General features: G+C 38.8%; 1 protein-coding gene across 1 annotated transcript; it reads right to left on the minus strand.

Annotated features, from left to right (window-relative positions):
• Positions 1-635: 635 nt before the first annotated feature.
• Crisp1 (cysteine rich secretory protein 1) lies at positions 636-18,414 on the minus strand. The gene is made up of 7 exons (XM_051204533.1): positions 18,343-18,414; positions 16,625-16,759; positions 13,806-13,896; positions 11,990-12,138; positions 9,945-10,042; positions 6,552-6,640; positions 636-763 (listed from the first exon to the last, which is right to left on the minus strand). Exons 1-7 carry the CDS (start codon positions 18,412-18,414, stop codon positions 636-638), a joined length of 762 nt encoding a protein of 253 aa, XP_051060490.1.
• Positions 18,415-18,700: the final 286 nt, after the last annotated feature.

The raw sequence follows: 18,700 nt of genomic DNA on the forward strand, positions 1-18,700 counted from the left end.
TTTAAAGAGAAATCTGGCACTAGGGAAATGTTCAGGGACCTATAAGAATGACCACAACTAACAATGTAAGCAATAGTGGCAAGGCTACCTTAGATGCCCTTCCCCGATAATGAGATTGATGACTTCCTTATATATCATCCTAGAGCTTTCACCCACTAGCTGATGGAAGCAGACACCCACAGCTAAACACTAAGCTGAACTCCTGGAATCCAGTTGCAGAGAGGGAGGAGTGATGAGCAAAGGGGTCAAGATCAGGCTAGAGAAACCCACAGAAGCAGCTGACCTGAACAAGGGAGAGCTCATGCACCCCAGATGAAGAACTCAGTTAAGTTATTGGTTGGATTATGTCGACCTACACACCAAAAATTATGTGTGTTAAGTTTGGGGCAACTATTTGACTCGCTCTTTCATTAAGACAACAAGGAAGTTTAAAATTGTGTTGCTACAGGGTGGACCATGAAAAGGGGGACATGATCTTAATGAATATACATTCATGCCAATTAATGATGATCAAAAACTAGGTTATTGAGCATAATAAACAAATGGATTTCACTGAAGATATTATAGTACATTAACATGAAATAAATGACCCTGAAACAATGCTTTGTGTTAATGGCACAGTAGTTAATAGTAGTTTATTTTATTTCGGTCTTACACAGACAAGAAGCCTTGCAGAACAGTTGAGCTGATGGATGGGAGCATCCCCTAGCTGTCAATTTCTTACCACAGTTGTTGTATTCATCATAGTAAGGGCAGGGGTTCGCTGAAAAAAAAAATAGAATAGCATACAACATTATGCTCAAAACAACTGCAAACACTGAGGAAAGACATTATCTTCCTAAAGAGGTAAAGATAAATATTTTATATAGTAGAGGATTGATTTGGTTAAGGTAAGGTGATTAGGTACGAATGCAAAACAATTGATGAGTTGAATCAGATCCTTTTGAAATAATGGAAAAATTCTTGTCATAATATACAGCACTTTCATCCTTTCTCAATTTTTTAGTTGGTGACACTACACCTCAACAGACTGGAGAGGAATAATCTTTTCAATTATTTTTGTCATTTTGAGAACAATAATACCATTATAATAACAATAAAGCAATAAAGTTTCAGTCACTTAAAAAATTGTTCTACCTTTATCCTTGAAGGATATAAGTAGTCTTAAGAGGAAGCAAAAAAGCCCTTGCAGCCAAGTCTCTCCGAAGACACATCAGTTCTAGTGGCTCATCAGGCATTAAGCTGTCCTCACAGAAAAATTCATGAGCTAAGAGATCTCAGTACCTGGTTTATTATATAATAGGTAAATTAATAAAAGAATTGCCATTCCAACTCCTTCCTGAACATAAAGAAATACAGGATAAAGAGAGATCCCGTCTACATCTGTTAGGATTCAGGCATGATGCTGGCCTACCCCCTGTCATCTGGCATAATGCATTCACTCAGGCAGTACCCTGGCTAGCCCAGGGATCTATAGCTCCTGCATAATTATATAGTCTGCACACAGGTGCAACGGTTTTTTAAACTCTAACTACCTTCCCCCTCTCTCTGTTCATCATTTCCCTCTCTCTCTTCTCTCTCTCTCTCTCTCTCTCTCTCTCTCTCTCTCTCTCTTCCCCTCTCTTCTCTTACCACCCCCTCTCTCATTCTCCATTCCCTTCCCCCAAAAATTCCTATCCATGTAAGTTCTGCCTGATGGAGTGTTTGCACCCTGCCATGGGATCTGCCAGGATCCTACTTTTGTGCCACATTACTAACAATGTCCAGGTCATAGACTTGGAACTCTATGTGAAGCTCAACACAGACAAATTAGGTATCAGAAAGAGTTCAAACCATTCCTCTATATCATAAATTACATCTATGCTAATGAACTGGGACTCTAACTCTATGTTAAACTGGTCATTATGACCTTCCTCCACCAGCCCTCTGATGTATGGAAGGACACAATTGACCCTTAATTTAGTAATACTATCCAAGTACAGGCAAGTCAAGTTCACTCCTCATATTTAACTCAACATATATCATAATAGGTTGTGAAATCAGGGACTCAAAACTAAAAGTTAAAAAGGAATTCTGATTCATATCGTGATACACTCCTCAGGAAAAGAAAGTTTTTGTTTGTTCGGCTGTTTGTTGTTGTTTTCTTTTTCAGTGTAGAAGGAAAGAAATTGTCAATCAGGAATTCTGTACTCAAAGATATTGCATTTTAGAAGTGAAGAAACAATAAGCACAATATCAGAAAACTGTGTCAAAGAGAGGTTTTGACCAAGCCCATCCTACAAAACATGCTAAAGATGATTCCTTATGCTGAACAAATATAAGTATAAAATAATCAATGAAATTAAAAATAATAACAGGTTCATTAATACATTGAAGTAAGAGACAGAAATACGTAAAGTGGGACATTTCAAAAGAAACTAATGTAAGAGAAAAAGGACTGAAAATACATGTTTTCTTTTCAACACATTATTTTTGTTTTTGTGTCCATTATCTTTATTGTCATATTGTTTCTAAACTCTATAACCAAAAAAAAAGTATACCTCACCCTTCACCTGGTCCTGAGTTCTTTTCTTTCCTTGGTAACCTATTGCTAAGAGAACATGTACAATAGATAAAACAAAAATAATAAGCAAGAAATAGAATTGTGCTACTATACTGAGCATTCTAACTACAAGAAAGCTGTAAGGGAGAAAACAGGTTTACTTCATAACTAAAAAGCAAGTTTAAATATGGCTGCTATGAGACCTTGATGACTTTGAATGCAAGTAAGTTGATTTCATTTTCCACATGAAAGATGTAGCAAAGGAAGAGACAAAAAAAATTAACAATACTCAAGTATACATTGCTTGCAAAAAAATCTCTGAGGACACACATATACAGTATATGGATGTATTAAGATATATGTCATGTCAATAAAATTCAGAAAAAAGCAAGAGTAATCATGTTAATAGCAGATAAAATGGACTGTAGAAAAAAAATCAGCAAAACCAAAGGTCATTATATAATGATTAACAATAAAATGTCTATGTATATATGCACAAAAGTTTCTAAAATATAAAACAAATATTGGTCAGCTACAAAGTAATGCTTGAAAGTTTTTGCACTCTCAGCAATGGACATATTAAAACTCAACAAACACAAGAGTTACGTTATGTTGTAAATTGAACAGACTTAACAGAATTCTGTAGAATATTCTAGCTAAAAAGTACAAAGCATATATTCTTTCCATCATTATGTGGAAAGTCCCACAGGATAGACCATATGATAAGCTAACACTCAGGTTATAACAGTGTCAAAATGCTGGAACTTTATTCAGTAATTTTTCTAATTACTGTTTATTAGAACTAGAAATCAGTAACAATGCTTTGGATGTTATGGAAATATATGGAGATTATGCAAATTATTTATGAGTAATCAGTTGAATGGAAAAGAAACAAAGATTCGTTTTACTAATGCTAGTTTCATAATTTGGCATGAGTCAAATTTGTAATTTAAAATATTTTAGAATTTCATACCTGTGTATTGTATTTATATAATTTCCACTCTTCCCTCTTTCTTGTCAATCCCAACAGTGTTTGTCCACCTCTCTGGTTAATTGATGGCATATTATTTAGATGTTGTATCTGTGTCAAAGCTTGTGTAACCTATCTAAGGGCTCATCCCTGAGGAAAACTGAATCTCCCTTTTAAAGTAATCAGGAATTGTCTGCAGCTCTGTCTAGAGGTGGAACCTTGTGAGATTTTGACATCCACACTGACATGTCAGCTGGTGTTGTCAATGTACATGAATTATTTAGGTGACTTGACGGTTGATATTTCATGGGTGTGCAGCTTCTCAATGACCTACAAGAACCATTATCTCACAGCAGATGTCCTGGTCCTCTGGCTCTTACACTTTTCTTTGACACCCTCCCCTGAGACGTTGTCTTAGCGTTAGTTGTAGGGATTGTGTTGTAGATGCATCAGATGGGGTGGTGCACACAAAGGAAAGTTGCTCTCTGCATTTTGACCAGTTGTGGGTTTCGGTTATGATCTTCATCTCCTACAAGACAAGGCTTCTTAGACAAGCAGTGAGAGCTAAACTTATCTGTGAGAATGAGGATCACTGTTTAGCATCCAGTAAGAAATTATACTGGTTTAGGGAAGTGATAGTAGTAGGTTATCTTGTAGGACCAGTGACCAAAATCCATGGGCGATTTAAGGATTTACAGGATCATGCCTGAATTTCCTCCTACTGGGAGTGCCTTTAGTTCAACTACATAGCTGTTGGCTACCCTCAACACTTGGGGATATCTTGTCGTACTGATCTTTGTTAAGTTTTCAGACTTTACAGCAGCTCAGGGGGACTAGTGATTTTTTTTGTTCCCTGACAGCTTGCGTAACGCCCTTACACACTATGAGAGGTAGTCCTTTCGGAGGATGCTTCCAAGTCAATTCAAGCTGGATTCATCCAAGTCCTATGTCCAAAGGCTGTATGTAGTGTCTTCAGCAATAGGGTCGTGCCTTCAAGTTCTGGCTGGAAACCAAAGGGAATAGCAATAGCCTATATTGTTTCAGGAGTCTCTTAATCACCCCTGACCAACAATTGGAAGGAGTTTCCATTGCTTGGCAAGGAGGATTTTGTTAGCTAGTCTATAAATTTGGGAGGAGCATTATTGAGGGAAATATTATTACCTCAAGTGGTAGTTAAATTTCATTTAAACTTTGTGTATTGTAAAAATATACATAAAATAATGTATCCCTTATGTCATTTTTGACATCTTTAGTGTTATCTATCCTTCATTCCTCCTTCTCCCCATGTATTTCTTTTTCCCTCTATTCCCATTTATAATCCCCTTTCCATTTTTTTTCTGTTTTCCCTTTCAGAGTGCCTGTGTCCCACTATTCCTTTTTTAGAGCTCCCACCCTCACCCTTTTTCTTTTCCTGGCTTCTGCAGGTTACTCTAGGTTAAACACTGGCATCCAAAGATTTGTAGTTAATACCCACAAATAGACGAGAACATGTTCCATTGGTTTACCAGGCCTGTGTTACCTCCCTCAATATAATATTTTCCAGTTTCATTTGTTTCCCTGAGACTCTCATGATTTCTTGTTTTTCCCCAGCTGAACAGATTTTCATTGTATATAAGTGTACCATGTTTTCTTTATCCACTAACCTGTTGAAGAGCATTTATGTTGTTTTCATTTCATAGTTATTATGAATAGAGTGACAAAGATTGTTGCTGGGTTAGTATAGTAGAGATTGATGTTAACTCTGTTTTCTCTTAGCAATTTCAGTGATTTGGGTCTTAAATTGATGTATTTGATACACTTGGAGTTGATTTTTGTGTAGGGTGATGGATGTGAACCTAATTTCATTATTTTACACGTGATCTCCCAATTTCCCCAACATTGTTTGTTGAAAATGCTGCGTTTCCTCTAGTGTTTTTGGCAACTTTGTCCATTTTTCTTTCATGAAACACCAAGTGAATAATGCATAGAAATTCTAAAATGAAGCCACTTACTTATAATGAGCCAGTAGCTAACATCACACTGATTATCAAAGGTGCATGTTTTCTCTCTAAGATGGGGAAGAACACTGTCATGACTTTCATTGAACACAGTTGCAAGATGGTGAAACAAATGGCTTTTCTAAATTGGAAAAATGAATAGCCAAATTGTCATGGTCAGAAGATGACATGGTCTCATACATAGAAAAAGACAGTTGCCAAAATTAAGAAAAAAATAAATTGCTATATTATATAAATGTAACTAGTATGTAATATAAAAATAAATGCAGCACATGATACATTACATCAAAGCAGCATTTAAAATATGGAGTACTGGTATATGCAATAGCAATATGTGAAGCCGAAATTAAGAAAACAATTTCACTCATACACGTAAAATTACACAGCAATGAAGTCACGCAAAGTGAGATCACAATTGTGAAAATTATAAAGCATTGTAGATGGCACCCAAATGCAGGAAGATAATCTATGCCTCTGTACTGAGAATCAATGTTTATAAAACATTATTCTTACTGTTCCACCATTAGACAAATAGCTACATATAGGTAATGACTACTGAGAGAAGGAGAATTAGCCTCTCCTATGGATGAGAGATGCCTTACTGAGTATTCGATGCAGAGTGGTCAATCTTGAGAACACACAAACAACAATAATGGTCTAGGGTTGAATTTATGTGTTTGCACACATATTTATGGTCAACAATATGGTGTCTCAGGAATTGTGTAGGGAAGCAATCACACTTACATTAATATTTTACCTAGGCTGGCTCTAATTCATTATTTAACTTTTGTATGAGAACTGGAGCTTTCATAGCTAGGTATTCTAATTTCCCTTTCATTTCAACAGTGAAGTCAAAGAGCTTTGCTTACCCTGGGTACAAAGGGAAGGGAAACAGAAATAACCTAGATATATCTTGTAGTAATATTGACAGGAAAATTAAGAAAAATAGAACGCGGATCAATGCTTAACCTAAAGGATCCATGTCAATATGATCGATAGGCCAACCTTAAGCAATCCAAATTAAACAACAAAAACAACTCACTGCATAGTCCATCTTCACAGTCATTTGGACAGTCTCCACATGGTGAGCCCTCCTTATAAGGCATATTTAGTGAGTAAGGATTATTTCCCCTTTAGAAAAGAAAAAGTAGAGGTATAGTGAAAATAATCCCTGGAAAATATTAAAAAAAAACTTACGACAACTGTTAACAGTGAATCCACAAGATAAATAGTTTAAGCCAGTTTGTAGATGAACAGAGTTAATAGTTACAATAGATATGTGACCTAGATTTATGGGTGAGTATTGTCTTTGCACTCAACCACCAGCGATTCGGTTTAAGTACACTTGTAGTCATCCCCCCCCCCATCTTTGAACAGTCATGTGCTAACAGGATTCAGGACATTTGAACAGTCAAGTCCCAAAAGAAGTGTTACGGAAAAAACCCAATTCATTTGCTTTGGATTTTTTTTTTTTTTTACACCAGTGATGAAAAGCACTTGTTATTATGTCTTATTATATCTATATCTATATAAATCACAAAAACACTAAGCATGAGGGAAACTAAAGAAAGTACTGGACAGTCTGTGGGGCAGTGCAGTCCAAGGACAGGATCGCCCCTTTGGTCTGAGCACTGGTCGAGGAAAACAGGGCGCTTCTCTTTCCACTGCATTTAGCATTGTGAACACAATAGAAACTTGGCTCACAAAAAAAAAAAAAACAACAACAACAACAAAAAAAAACGTTGTTGACCCATCCCCCACCAACTCATTTAGCTCCCTTGGACACAGACAGAACCTGCACAAAGCAGTCCAGGAGCTAAGCAACCAGCCTCCTAGGTGGACAGCCTAGTCTCTAGGCCTTAGGCCCAGGGGTAAAACTCGGCTACACTAGCTGGTCAGCAGGCAAGCTTCCTGAAGACAGCATACTCCACCCTACCCCTTGTACTCTATAATCTACAAATCCCACTCTGCCCTCAAACTCCCTATCCCCCTTGACCTCAGAAGCTCCCTAAGAAACAGTCAGCAACCGATCAAAGCAGACCAAGAGTAGCTCCCTGAGACACACCCAAAGACATACCACAAGGATATTTACTCAACAACATTCATAGCAGCATTATTTCTAATAGACAGAAACTGGAAACCTAGATAGATGCCCCTCAACTGAAGAATGGGTAAAGAAAATGTGGTGCATTTACACAAGGAAGCATTACTCAGTTGTATTAGACCATGCCACCATGAAATTCACAGGAAAATGGATGGAACTAGGAAAAAAACCATCCTGAGTGAGGTAACCCAGAATCAGAAAGACAAGCACAGTACGTACTCACTCATCAGTGGATATTAGATGTAAAGCAAAGGATAACCAGACTACAATCCACAGCTCCAGAGTTCCTACATAACAAGGACACATGGATTGTACTGAAGGGGAGTTATATGAAATCTCCTGGGGGTGAGGGGGTCAGTCAAGGGGTGGGGATGGGGGATGAGGACATGAGGGAACAGGATGGTTGAGGGAGAGCAAGGAAAGAGGTATCTTGACAGAGAGAGTCACTATGGGGTTAGAAAGAAACCTGGTGCTAGGGAAACTCCCAAGAATCCAGAAGGAGGACCCCGGCCAAGATTCTTAGCAACAGTGGAGAGGGTGTCCAAACTGACCACCTTACATAGGTGAATACCCCAACTATCACCACAGAGCCTCTATCCAGACACAGTGATCTACAATCAAGCACCAAGCCGAACTCTGGGAATCCAGTGGAAGACAGGGAGGAGGGGATACATGAGCAAGGGATGATAAGATCATGATGGAGAAAGCTACAGAAACAGCCAAACCAAGCTCGTGGAAACTCTAGACCTACAACTGTGGAGACTCCATGGGACTGAACTAGCCCTGCCATATCTGGGAGACAGTTGTGAAGCTTGGGCTATCTGAGAGGCCCCTGGCAGTAGGACCTGGAGCATGAGCTAGCTTGTTGGAGCCCATTCCTTGTTAGGGGATAACATGCTCAGCCTTAATGCAGTGGGTAGGAGCTTGGTCCTGCCCCAACTTAATGTTCCAGATTTCTTCAACTCTCTATGTGAGCCCTTATCTGTTGGGAGGAATGGATGAAGGGTGGGCTGGGTGGTGGGGAGGTGAGTGGACATGGAATGGGATGGAAGGAAGAACTTGGGTTGAAAAGTAAAATGAAATAAATAAAAGAAGAAAGTAGTGGGCATGGGAAATCCATAGTTGTGGAATATCTGAACTATTCAGAAAATGCAAAAAGTTCTTGCCTATCAATACCTGAACGTTGTTTAGACAATATTCAGTTCTTAATTAGTGCCATTTTTTTTTAAAAAAGATGCATCTAGACACAATGACGGCAGGGTGTCATTTAGATAAATGTTGTAGAAATAAGTTATGATCTATGACTATATCGTGGTACGGTGAACCCTACTCAAGATGTAAATATGGTCCACTTTTTAAGACTCATGCTCAAGGTCATACTTGGCATCTTCCTGGTGTGTACACATACATACTCTGCTGAGACATGACACTGTTGACCTAGACAACACATGCAGATAAAAGGAACATAAGGAGCTCACATCAACTTTTATCAACCAAGTCATCTCAAACTAGCAATCAGAGCCAAATACGCGAGGTGATTGCCTAGGTTTAAAGAACCTCCTTCTCTTATTTTTCTTCCCTAGAGTCAGCAGTAAACCCTAACAGTCATTTTTACCTTATAAATCCATCTGCATAGCTGCGTCAGATAAGAAAGGAGGTACAACTGTTCCTCACTGAAGGACCTGGGTTATGCGTTCTAGAATTTGCACTAATACCTATGATAGCAGTAAATTCAATTTACTTTTAAAATGATTTATTGTAGTTTGTGTTTTATGTGCATGTATCTACAGTGTTTGTATGTATGTATGTAATGTCTGTCTGTGTGGATGTACAGATGTGTGCAGGTATCAGTGGGGGCCGGAAGACGGCATAGGATACCCTGAAGTTAAGAACGGTCCTGAGACTTCAGTTCTTGGGGGGCTGCATGATAGCAAGTTCTCTTAGTCACTGAGCCATCTCTTCAGTGCCAAGTTAATTTCATTTCTAGGGGAAACGCATAGGTCAACATTGGGACTGGAAACCAGAAGCAGGGACCTGAATGCCTCCGAATAGCCTTTCTTTGCCTAAGACAGCTCAGATTCACTTCCCTTAGTGATGACTGACTCTCCAGTGAGTACTGTTAAATTGTCTGAATGTTTATATCTCTTAATCAACTTATTTAGCAAAAACATGATGAAAAATGAAGGGTTGTGGGTGTATTTGTGACATTTTGCTAACAATCAAGCAGGAAAAAAAAAATCCCGGAACATTCACTTATAATGTTTGAAACATTAGACGAGACTTTTAGGAAGTTAGTGGCTTTAGAAATTATAATAAACTGGCATTACATACTCATGACAATAGTGACACACGTAGAGAAATGTAGCGGCCTTTTGTCTGCGACACGAGGCAACATCACAGCCAATGAGGTAGGAAGTGGCCCAGACCATCTGTAACGGTAAGAGATGAGTTCATTCTGGATCTGGATGCCCACTGAGTGGCTTCAGTATTAGCTCTGTTATCGTGACTCAGTGTGCACAACCAAAGGGCCGAGGGCTGTCTCGGTGTTTACAGGAAGCTGCTGTCCTTCTCGAGGACTTGGTTTCTGTTCCTGCATCCACCTGGATTCCACACAACTGTCTCTAAATCCAGACCCAGGGTATCCAAGGTCCTCTTCTTAACTCTCTGGGCACTCACAGTTGAGAGCTTCATGTGTGCGAAAATAAACACAGGCATGCTTTCCTCTCTGTGCTTCTAAACTGGGTGGGGTTTTTGTTGTTGTTAGTTTGTTTTGAAGTTTCTTGGTTAGAGCTTCACTTTCTCACCTTTAAGATGGGTATATAACAATGCTACCCACTACATGGATGTGTAAGGTGAGGGTGAAATAATAAAATGATTAAGAAGCTGGAGGAGGAAGCTAGGGTGAGCATAGCTCTGACTGATTAGATAAAGTATTACTTTCTCTTCACAGAGGGAAGCTTTCCTGGTGTCGGTCTCCCTCCACGCAGCATTTAATTGTCTCTGCTGAATAAAGATATGCTTTCCCCAAATCTGGAGCTCCACCCACTATGCAAACATCGAAAGGTACGCCTCAAGGTTTGCAAGTTTCTCTTCTTACTCCTTTGCCTTGTAAGGTTTGTTGAACTCAGAATGTGGTGGAACACATACTTAGAAAAACCGCAACGAAAATGCATTAACACATCTACTGTGTCACTCTCAAATTATATATTGATTACTAGCGAAGCAGTGGATGTGGTTCTTTCATTTATTCACTCTTCACATATGCAAGAAAAAGCACCACTAGGAGGGGACCACCCTTCTGTGGGATGGGGGGGTGGGATGGGTGGTGGACAGGGGGCATGGGAGGGAGGGAGAGAAGGAGGGAGAGAGGAAGAGGGAGGGAGGGAGGGAGGGAGGGAGAGGGAACTGGGATCGATATGTAAAGTAAGAAACAAAAAGAAGCAGTGGTTTTCTAGCTTCCAAGGGGAAAAAAAGGAGGAGGAGGAGGAGAGCCCAGGAAAAATGTAAAAGTCAAAAGAATTATTTCATGACAAGTGAAAATTGTATGAGTTCAAAACATAATATTATGAATTCAAATTTCATTATCTGTAATAGAATTTTTATTGAAACAAAAAGAGAAAAAGCACAACTAACATAAAAGAAATTATTTATTTTATCAAATAGATCTATGACCACACTAATGCACTCGCATGGTTCTACAGATAATGATGGCATTTTCCGCTAAAATTTAAGAAAATAAAGGCCAACTTCTTTGATTTTTAACAATTATTTTTTGAGATTATAATTGCATCATTGGTCCCTTTCCCTTCCTTGCTCCAAACCCTCTTTTATATACCCTTCTTGCTTCTTTTCAGATTCATGGCCTCTCTTTTCATTAATTGTTGTTTTTTACATATAAATGATTTTTTTATACATTTCCTGAAAACAACGTTCATGAACTCCATATCCATATCACTTCTACCCCCACTTCAAATCCCTCCCATGAACCCCCATTCCATCTTTAATAATAATTCTTGTTACATATTCTTTAATAATCATTATTGTTACATGTATATCTAGATACATACAAATTGTATGTTCAACCTACTGGGTTTATTTAGCATTGCCCATATGTAGATGTGTTCAAGGCTGACACTGTCTTCTCACTTGTCACTCATCACCCAAGAATTAGGACCACATCATCACCCAAGAATTAGGACCACATGGAAGTTCTCCTGTCTGCATTGGGACATTAAGTGGCATTATCCTTGTCCTGGTCACTTTTTCAGGCAACTTATTGTTGGGAATTCACAGGTCATTTTCCTTAGCCTGAGAGGAGAACCTTTGACCCATACATGTATCCAGTCATGGGTGTATCTGGAAGGGTATTAGATTACCTGAGTGTAATGATCTGTTTCAAAGTCATCATCTGAGGATGGCCATTCTCCATATGTGAAATGTTTGGATTCATTGTGCCACATTTCAATTATTTTTGACCAGGAGTAGGGGTAACGTCCCAAATGCCTATTTTCTCCACAAAACGTATCTGAAAATGAAGGAACATGGTTGCAAAATATTCTTTTTTCCCCCTTTCTGTCTCTATTTTTGGACTTTTTGGAGAAAGGGTTTCCTGTTTAGCTCTGGCTGCCCTGGAACTTTCCCTTTCCCCTGTCTCCTAAGTGCTGAGATTAAAGGCATGTACCACCACACCCAACTTTAATATTCTTTTAAAAAATACAGAAATTTTCCTCATTTTCTCTTGCAAACATTTTAATGATCATCTAGGTATCATTTTATAATGGGAAATTAGTTGTTTCTCTTCTGAAAAATCTTCCTTCTTGTTGAAGGTCCTCAAGAGAAATTGCAAGGACAAATGACGAGAAAGCTTTGAAATCCCCCACCCATCAATTTGTTTGAGGTGGGGCTTCTCTCTATAACTATCCTGGCTGTCATAGAACTCCTTTATAGATCAGGCTGGCCTTGAACTCACAGAGATCTGCCTGCCTCTGCATCATAAATGCTGGGATTAAAAAGCACATATTACCACTATCCATGAACTACAAATACCTCAGTCTGTCTCTTGTCAGGTAAATGAGGGTGGTGAAAATTTGCATTAACCCTTGGGAGCTGTAACTGAATTCTGGAATTGAAAGCAGTTACAAAGAGGGCTCACATTCTCAAAAGATATTGGGACCATTTGTCATGCATTCTCCAGGTGGATTGTGGTATTGAGGTATAATCTTCCTTTCTCTAGAATACAAAGTTCCCCCATTGATAATGCAATACTCAACACCTTGGCATAAGTGTCCCAATAATCTGTAGACACAAAGTTGTATTTGTACTTTTAAAAATTAGTTAGGAAGAAAGTATCACTTAAAGTGTTACTTAAATCTGTAGACTGAACTAAAAATTGTATAGTATTTAATTTACTCGACAAAAGCAAGCCCACCTTTGAGCACTGAAAATTGTTCACCGGGGTAGATCTATAGTTGCCTAACACTCAGTTCTTAGTTGTGTTAGTGTCCCAAATCTGAGGAAATTGCCATTCTCATGTTGTGGGCAGCCGAGATAACTTTGAATGGAAACCTCCTAGGTATCAGATGCACCTGTAATAATGCTGGCCCTGATCCCTTCCTCCTATTGATCAGAGCACAAATTCCAAAACCAAGAATCCCTAAATTTTGAAAATTAAAATCAATGATACAGTATAACAGGCTATAATATACCTTCAAGGATAGGTGTCAGTGTAGATTCAGTCTGATAATTTACTATTGTGAAGTTGCTTGCATATTCATTTTCGAGATGTATTTATTCATTTACATATTTGTTTATTTACTTAAAGGTAGTTTGTATCAGGAAGTCTCCATAGTTGAAGACTTGTTCTCTGGATGCAGGTAGTTCTGGGAGGTTGTAGCACCTTTGAGAAATGGAGCCTGCCTGGCAGAGTTGAATCTTCAAAGGCATTCATGCTGAGAGGGCAGTTTCTTTTTCTACACTGCTTTTTTTTTCTAGCAGTTTCCTCCACTAAAACTTCCACCATGCTATTGGACCTCAGTTCAGTCCCAAATCGCTCCAACTAAACATGATGGGCTCAGCCTTCTGGGGTCGTAAAATAAAAACAAAGCTCCTCACTTTAAAGTGTTTTCCTCACGCGAGTTCATAGGGTTGGAAAAGCTGTTTAATACAAGTCATGTCATACCAACACATACATACTGTTCAGTTTCCTCTCGAGTGGGTCACTCTCTGACGTGTCACAGTATCTCGCCAGCACTCTGGCATTTCCAGCAGCAGCCGTACTCCAACTCTACGAGGCAAGAAAGAGAAGTCCAGAAACAAAATGAAATTAGCATTCACAAACTAAGATTCTTGGTGTTTGTAAACATACCAGATTTGTGTCATCTTTTCTTGGGGAAACTGAACTTTTGCGTAGTTCCATTTCCCTCAAACATTCTAGTAGGAACAAAATGGAAGGAAATGTGCAGTTCCATTTACATTTCTGGGAAATTACAAATTCACAATTAGGCCATAACATTCAGACAACAGCATCTTTCTTAGAGTGGAACGGAAAAATTTTAGGAGAGCAGATAGTATTAGAAAGCTATCCCAATCAGTTCTCAGCTGTTTTGCTGTTGTCGGTTGACACAAACTAGAGTCACTTCTAATAGGGAACCTTACCTGAGGAATTGCCTCCATCATATTGGCCTGTGAGCATGTCATTGGGGAACATATCTTAGTTAATGATTGATGACCCCTAATATGCTTTCCTGAGTCATATCAGATAGCAGGCTGGAGAACCATGATGTGTAAGCCAGCAAGAGGCCTTCTTCAAAGACTTTCCTCAGCGATGTATTGTGATCCAGAGTTGTCGGCCAGATAAATCCTTTCCTCTACATGTTTTAGCGTGGCATCAGAGAAGCAAACAAGAGCAACCTTAGGCACGTCATCCTAGTTCTTAGAGTCTCTGTAGCCGTAAAGAGGCTAAGACACGCCAAAAGCTATATACACCAGATTTAGTGGGATGCTCCTTACAACAAACTTGTAAGTTTTCTGGGTCTCACAGTACGTGCTCAGCAAACACGTGAGATCTGTGAGTACATGCAGAGCCACAAGTCTCTGTCTCAAGTGAGAATAAAAGTGAAGGAGCCGTTGCTATCACTAGAACCCATCACTAATTGTATTTTTCCTACTCTTCCTGATAGCAACTAAAAGGGGACAGTGATATTTTCTCTGTATGGGACAAGAGGAATTGCAGTGGGTTAAAAGCTTTGAAGGATCACACAATTGAGAAATCGAATCAACTAATCTAGCATGCTCTCAACTCTTCAGTGGGTATGTGCTGAGTTGAAGCGTTTTATAATATACAACTCAGAAAGAGCTGGATGGGAGAAGCTGTGACATGCTGATAACTCCCGTATCCGTGTCTTTACGGTCTGCTTGCACACTTTCAACCACAATTACAGAGTGTTTTTGTTTTAGGCACAGGCTTTTGGGTAAATCTTCTAAGAATGTAGGGACAATGACAAGTTTTTGGACTCAGTTTCCTCTACTCCTGTGTTTTTTGTTTTGTTGTGATTGGCAAATGTTTAGAATACACAAAGTTCATTGGACTGACTAACAATGTAGAGAAAAACAATTATTGCCATCAGTTTTCTGTGGAGGTCAATCTGTGGCAAGGTCCGGGAAAAGGTAATTACTGTGTGTGTGTATACTGCCATCTAGTGAACTTTTCATAGAATCACTCTTTAGGTTAACTTCAAACAGTTCGGTTTTGCAGACTTCAAGAAGATTACTTTTTTATGTCTGTGTCTAACTGAGGAACTTAAGATGACCAAAAATCTCTTTCTGTCTCACCAAAAACCAATTTCTGTCTGCAATAAGGCCTCTCAATCCAGAGGCTATCTTAGTTGTAGTTATTTGTTCATCTGGGAGAAAGGAGTTTGGATTTCATAACATACGATAATTAAAAGCATTGTCCCCGAGATATCCCTCTTGCATTAAGGAATTGATATAATACAGATATATTTGAGGCTCTTTAAGATGTAGGCAATTGTACTTGGGAATTGAATAGGTTAATTATAGAAATTATAAGAATCACTTTTCTATAGCAGAGAATGTACTCTAGGTTCTGTTTGAACTAATAGCAATCTTCCTGCCTCAGCCTGGGAGTCTACATGAATGCTGGGATTCCAGGCATGAACTGTATGGTTGGCTAAAGAACATTTATTAACAGTAACACTAACATGGATGCCTGTAACAACCGATGCTTTTTAAATTGTGTTTCTCAAATAATACTGTTGATGTTTAATGTGGTCCAGAGTAAACTTTTAATGGCCACACTTCCCTTTTTTCTCTTGTCGCTTCCCTCCATTATTTATAAGAGGATCCTGTCAACTAGAAGCACCCACTACAGCAGCGATTCTTAACTTCCTAATGCTACAACTCTTTAGTACAGTTCCTCATGTTGTGGTGACCCTCAAATATTAAACTATTTTGTCACTACTTCTTAACTTTAATTCTGCTATTATTATCAATTGTAATGTAAATATCTGATGTATGACTCACGGGTTGACCACTGCTGCTCTAGAGGCTGCACTATATCTGAACTTCCTTACCCTCGTCTTTTCTGGACCCAAGGATGCTGGCCTGAGGTGCTTTAAATTGTCTTGTGATAGAACCCACCAGATTTTGCACAGCAAAGGCCAGGTCTCTAAATTTCTGTGAAATTCACTACTAGTTTTTTTTCTTTCTTTCAATATTTGTTTATCATGGGAAGGGAGTTGGCTTTGAATTTGGAAATCCTGATGCTTAAATAAATGTCACACATCTGAAGGCACCTAAGAGTCAGACTTGTGGCTGTGTCGTGTACTAAGCATGACTCTGGGAAAGCCGTTTACATCTGCTTCCCCTGGTATACAGTACAACTGTTGTGATGACCAAACATTTGGCATAGTCAGTTCACAGGACCAAATAACAATGTAGCAAGCTCTAACCGGGTCCCTGACATCACCGGTGATGATATTCTTCGGACTTACCATCTTCAGCATGTTCCTGGCTGACGGGGACACTTTTCTCCTGAAAGCATTGTGTGCTTTGACAATTTCTTCTTGTGGGCCAGTTTGGAACTCTGTGATCAGTTTATTATAGAGGGCTCTCTGTAGTTTGAGGTGCTATCAGAAAATTATTAATTAATATGACTCTTTAGAGTGGAACTTGTCACATGAAGTATATTACATATAGATCTATACGCAATATCAAATTAGAGCTTGGTTATAACGGAAAAATAATGTTCAGCATTCAGGAACTATTAATACACAAGTTTTAAGGATTTTTAAGTTCTGGGCTTGGGGGAAAAAGCACACAAATTGTGTGTATATGTGTATCAGCATGTATGCACATTCTAGTTCTACAAGAAAACTATTGACTCAAACGCATTGTACTATTAGATAAAGCAAATAAAAGTGCATGTTGGTTTTCTTGTGTTATTTTGATTGCTAGAGATTAATCATATATCATTCACTGTTCACAGACTGTTAGGATACTCCACCTATTATGCCACTGCTCTATGATTATTGAAGTAATTGGAGATCTGTTGTGATCTCACTGTTCCCAATGCAGACCCCCCACCTCAGAAAGTCTACAAAGGGTCAACTCCTTCCCTGGAGCTGCTCAAGACCAAGCCTACAGGGTATTTGACATCTGGTCCCCAGTCCTGCTACTTGATCTCTCTCTTGCCTTCCTGAGACTCAACCAGGAGTTACTTTGCTATGCTTTGCTCTGTTTATTAAATCTGGGTTTATTAATTTACCCTGATGTGATTTTTTTTTGCATCAGTGGAGGAACCTAGTAACTGGGGATCCAATACTTATCCTCAATAATTATCATTAATGTTGTCATCATTACCATCCCTGTCATTCTTCTGTTTTTCTGTGGATTGAACTCTGGACTTCACACATTGACAAATGCTCTATCCCTGAGCTATATCACTAGCCCAAAGGTTTTATTTTTATAAGGAATCAGACGTAGGCATCATAGCCCATTGCTGAGTCTATCTCACATCTTTGTAGTCGTACCTTTCAATTTCATGTTTAATTTGGTGGTGCAATGTTCTCAAAACAAATAATACAGTTCAGTTGAAGACATGGTTATCTTGGAGGAAAAGTAACAATAGCAGTGTTTCTTGGTTTATTTTCTTCTATTTAGTCGTGGAAACATGGATAAATCGTAAAGAAGTTCTTGCCTATGCTTTCATTATTTTCCTCCCTCCATTCCTCCTTTTCTTTATCTCTTTCTTTGCTGCCTGCCTTCCTTTATTCTTTTTTTTTTCATTTTATTATTTAGAGAAAGAACATAGACTTGGGCCCAAGTACTTAAAGTGAAAGTCAAACCTTACGCCCTTGGTCATCTAAACTTGACATTCCACTTCTTCTACTCTTTGACTCTATCCTTGCTTCTGCTCTTCCATCCTTTCTTTTTTTTTCGAGACAGGGTTTCTCTGTGGCTTTGGAGCCTGTCCTGGAACTTGCTCTGTAGACCAGGCTGGTCTCGAACTCACACAGAAATCCACCTGTCTCTGCCTCATAAGTGCTGGGATTGAAGACCTGAGCCACTGCTCTTTTTTTTTTTTTTTTCTGCATTAGTCCATGAAGTGGGTGAGTAAGTGATACAGACTTCTCACAGCAGTACATATGACATTTTATCAAAGGGTTGTGTGGTACCCTTTATCTGAAATATAGTTTTGTAACACACATACTCTGACAGCCAGAACAGGAGCAAAGGCAGCAGCAGCAGCAGCAGCAAATAACAAGAAGTATTTCACTGCCATTCCTGGAAAGATAAGTTACAGATTTTTAGATCCTTCTCAAGGTGTAGGACTTGGAAACCTTGAGCCACATTTACATTATTTGTTTGTTATTTTTCCAAAATGAGATCAGAGAATAAAGCTTATTATATCTTAGTTAAGTGGACTCAGAAATTAATATACAACTGATTCGAATGGTACAGACTCAAAAATAATGCAAACTTCTTAACTCACAGAGTCTAAGCCCAACTGTGTGTTAGTAGGGAATCAAGACAGAGGATGGAGATTAGGTTGCTAACTAACAGACTGA

Source organism: Phodopus roborovskii, unplaced genomic scaffold (genome assembly GCF_943737965.1).
Source record: "Phodopus roborovskii unplaced genomic scaffold, PHOROB, whole genome shotgun sequence".
NCBI lineage: Eukaryota > Metazoa > Chordata > Mammalia > Rodentia > Cricetidae > Phodopus > Phodopus roborovskii.

Excerpts from the sequence above, each read along its gene's own strand:
- Crisp1 (XM_051204533.1), bottom strand. The coding sequence starts at position 18,414 with ATGGCAGTGAAATACTTCTTGTTATTTGCTGCTGCTGCTGCTGCTGCC. Across the intron at positions 16,760-18,342 it reads CTCCTGTTCTGGCTGTCAGA|CACCTCAAACTACAGAGAGC; the intron begins GTATGTGTGTTA and ends ATTTTCTGATAG. Across the intron at positions 13,897-16,624 it reads CCAGGAACATGCTGAAGATG|AGTTGGAGTACGGCTGCTGC; the intron begins GTAAGTCCGAAG and ends CTTGCCTCGTAG.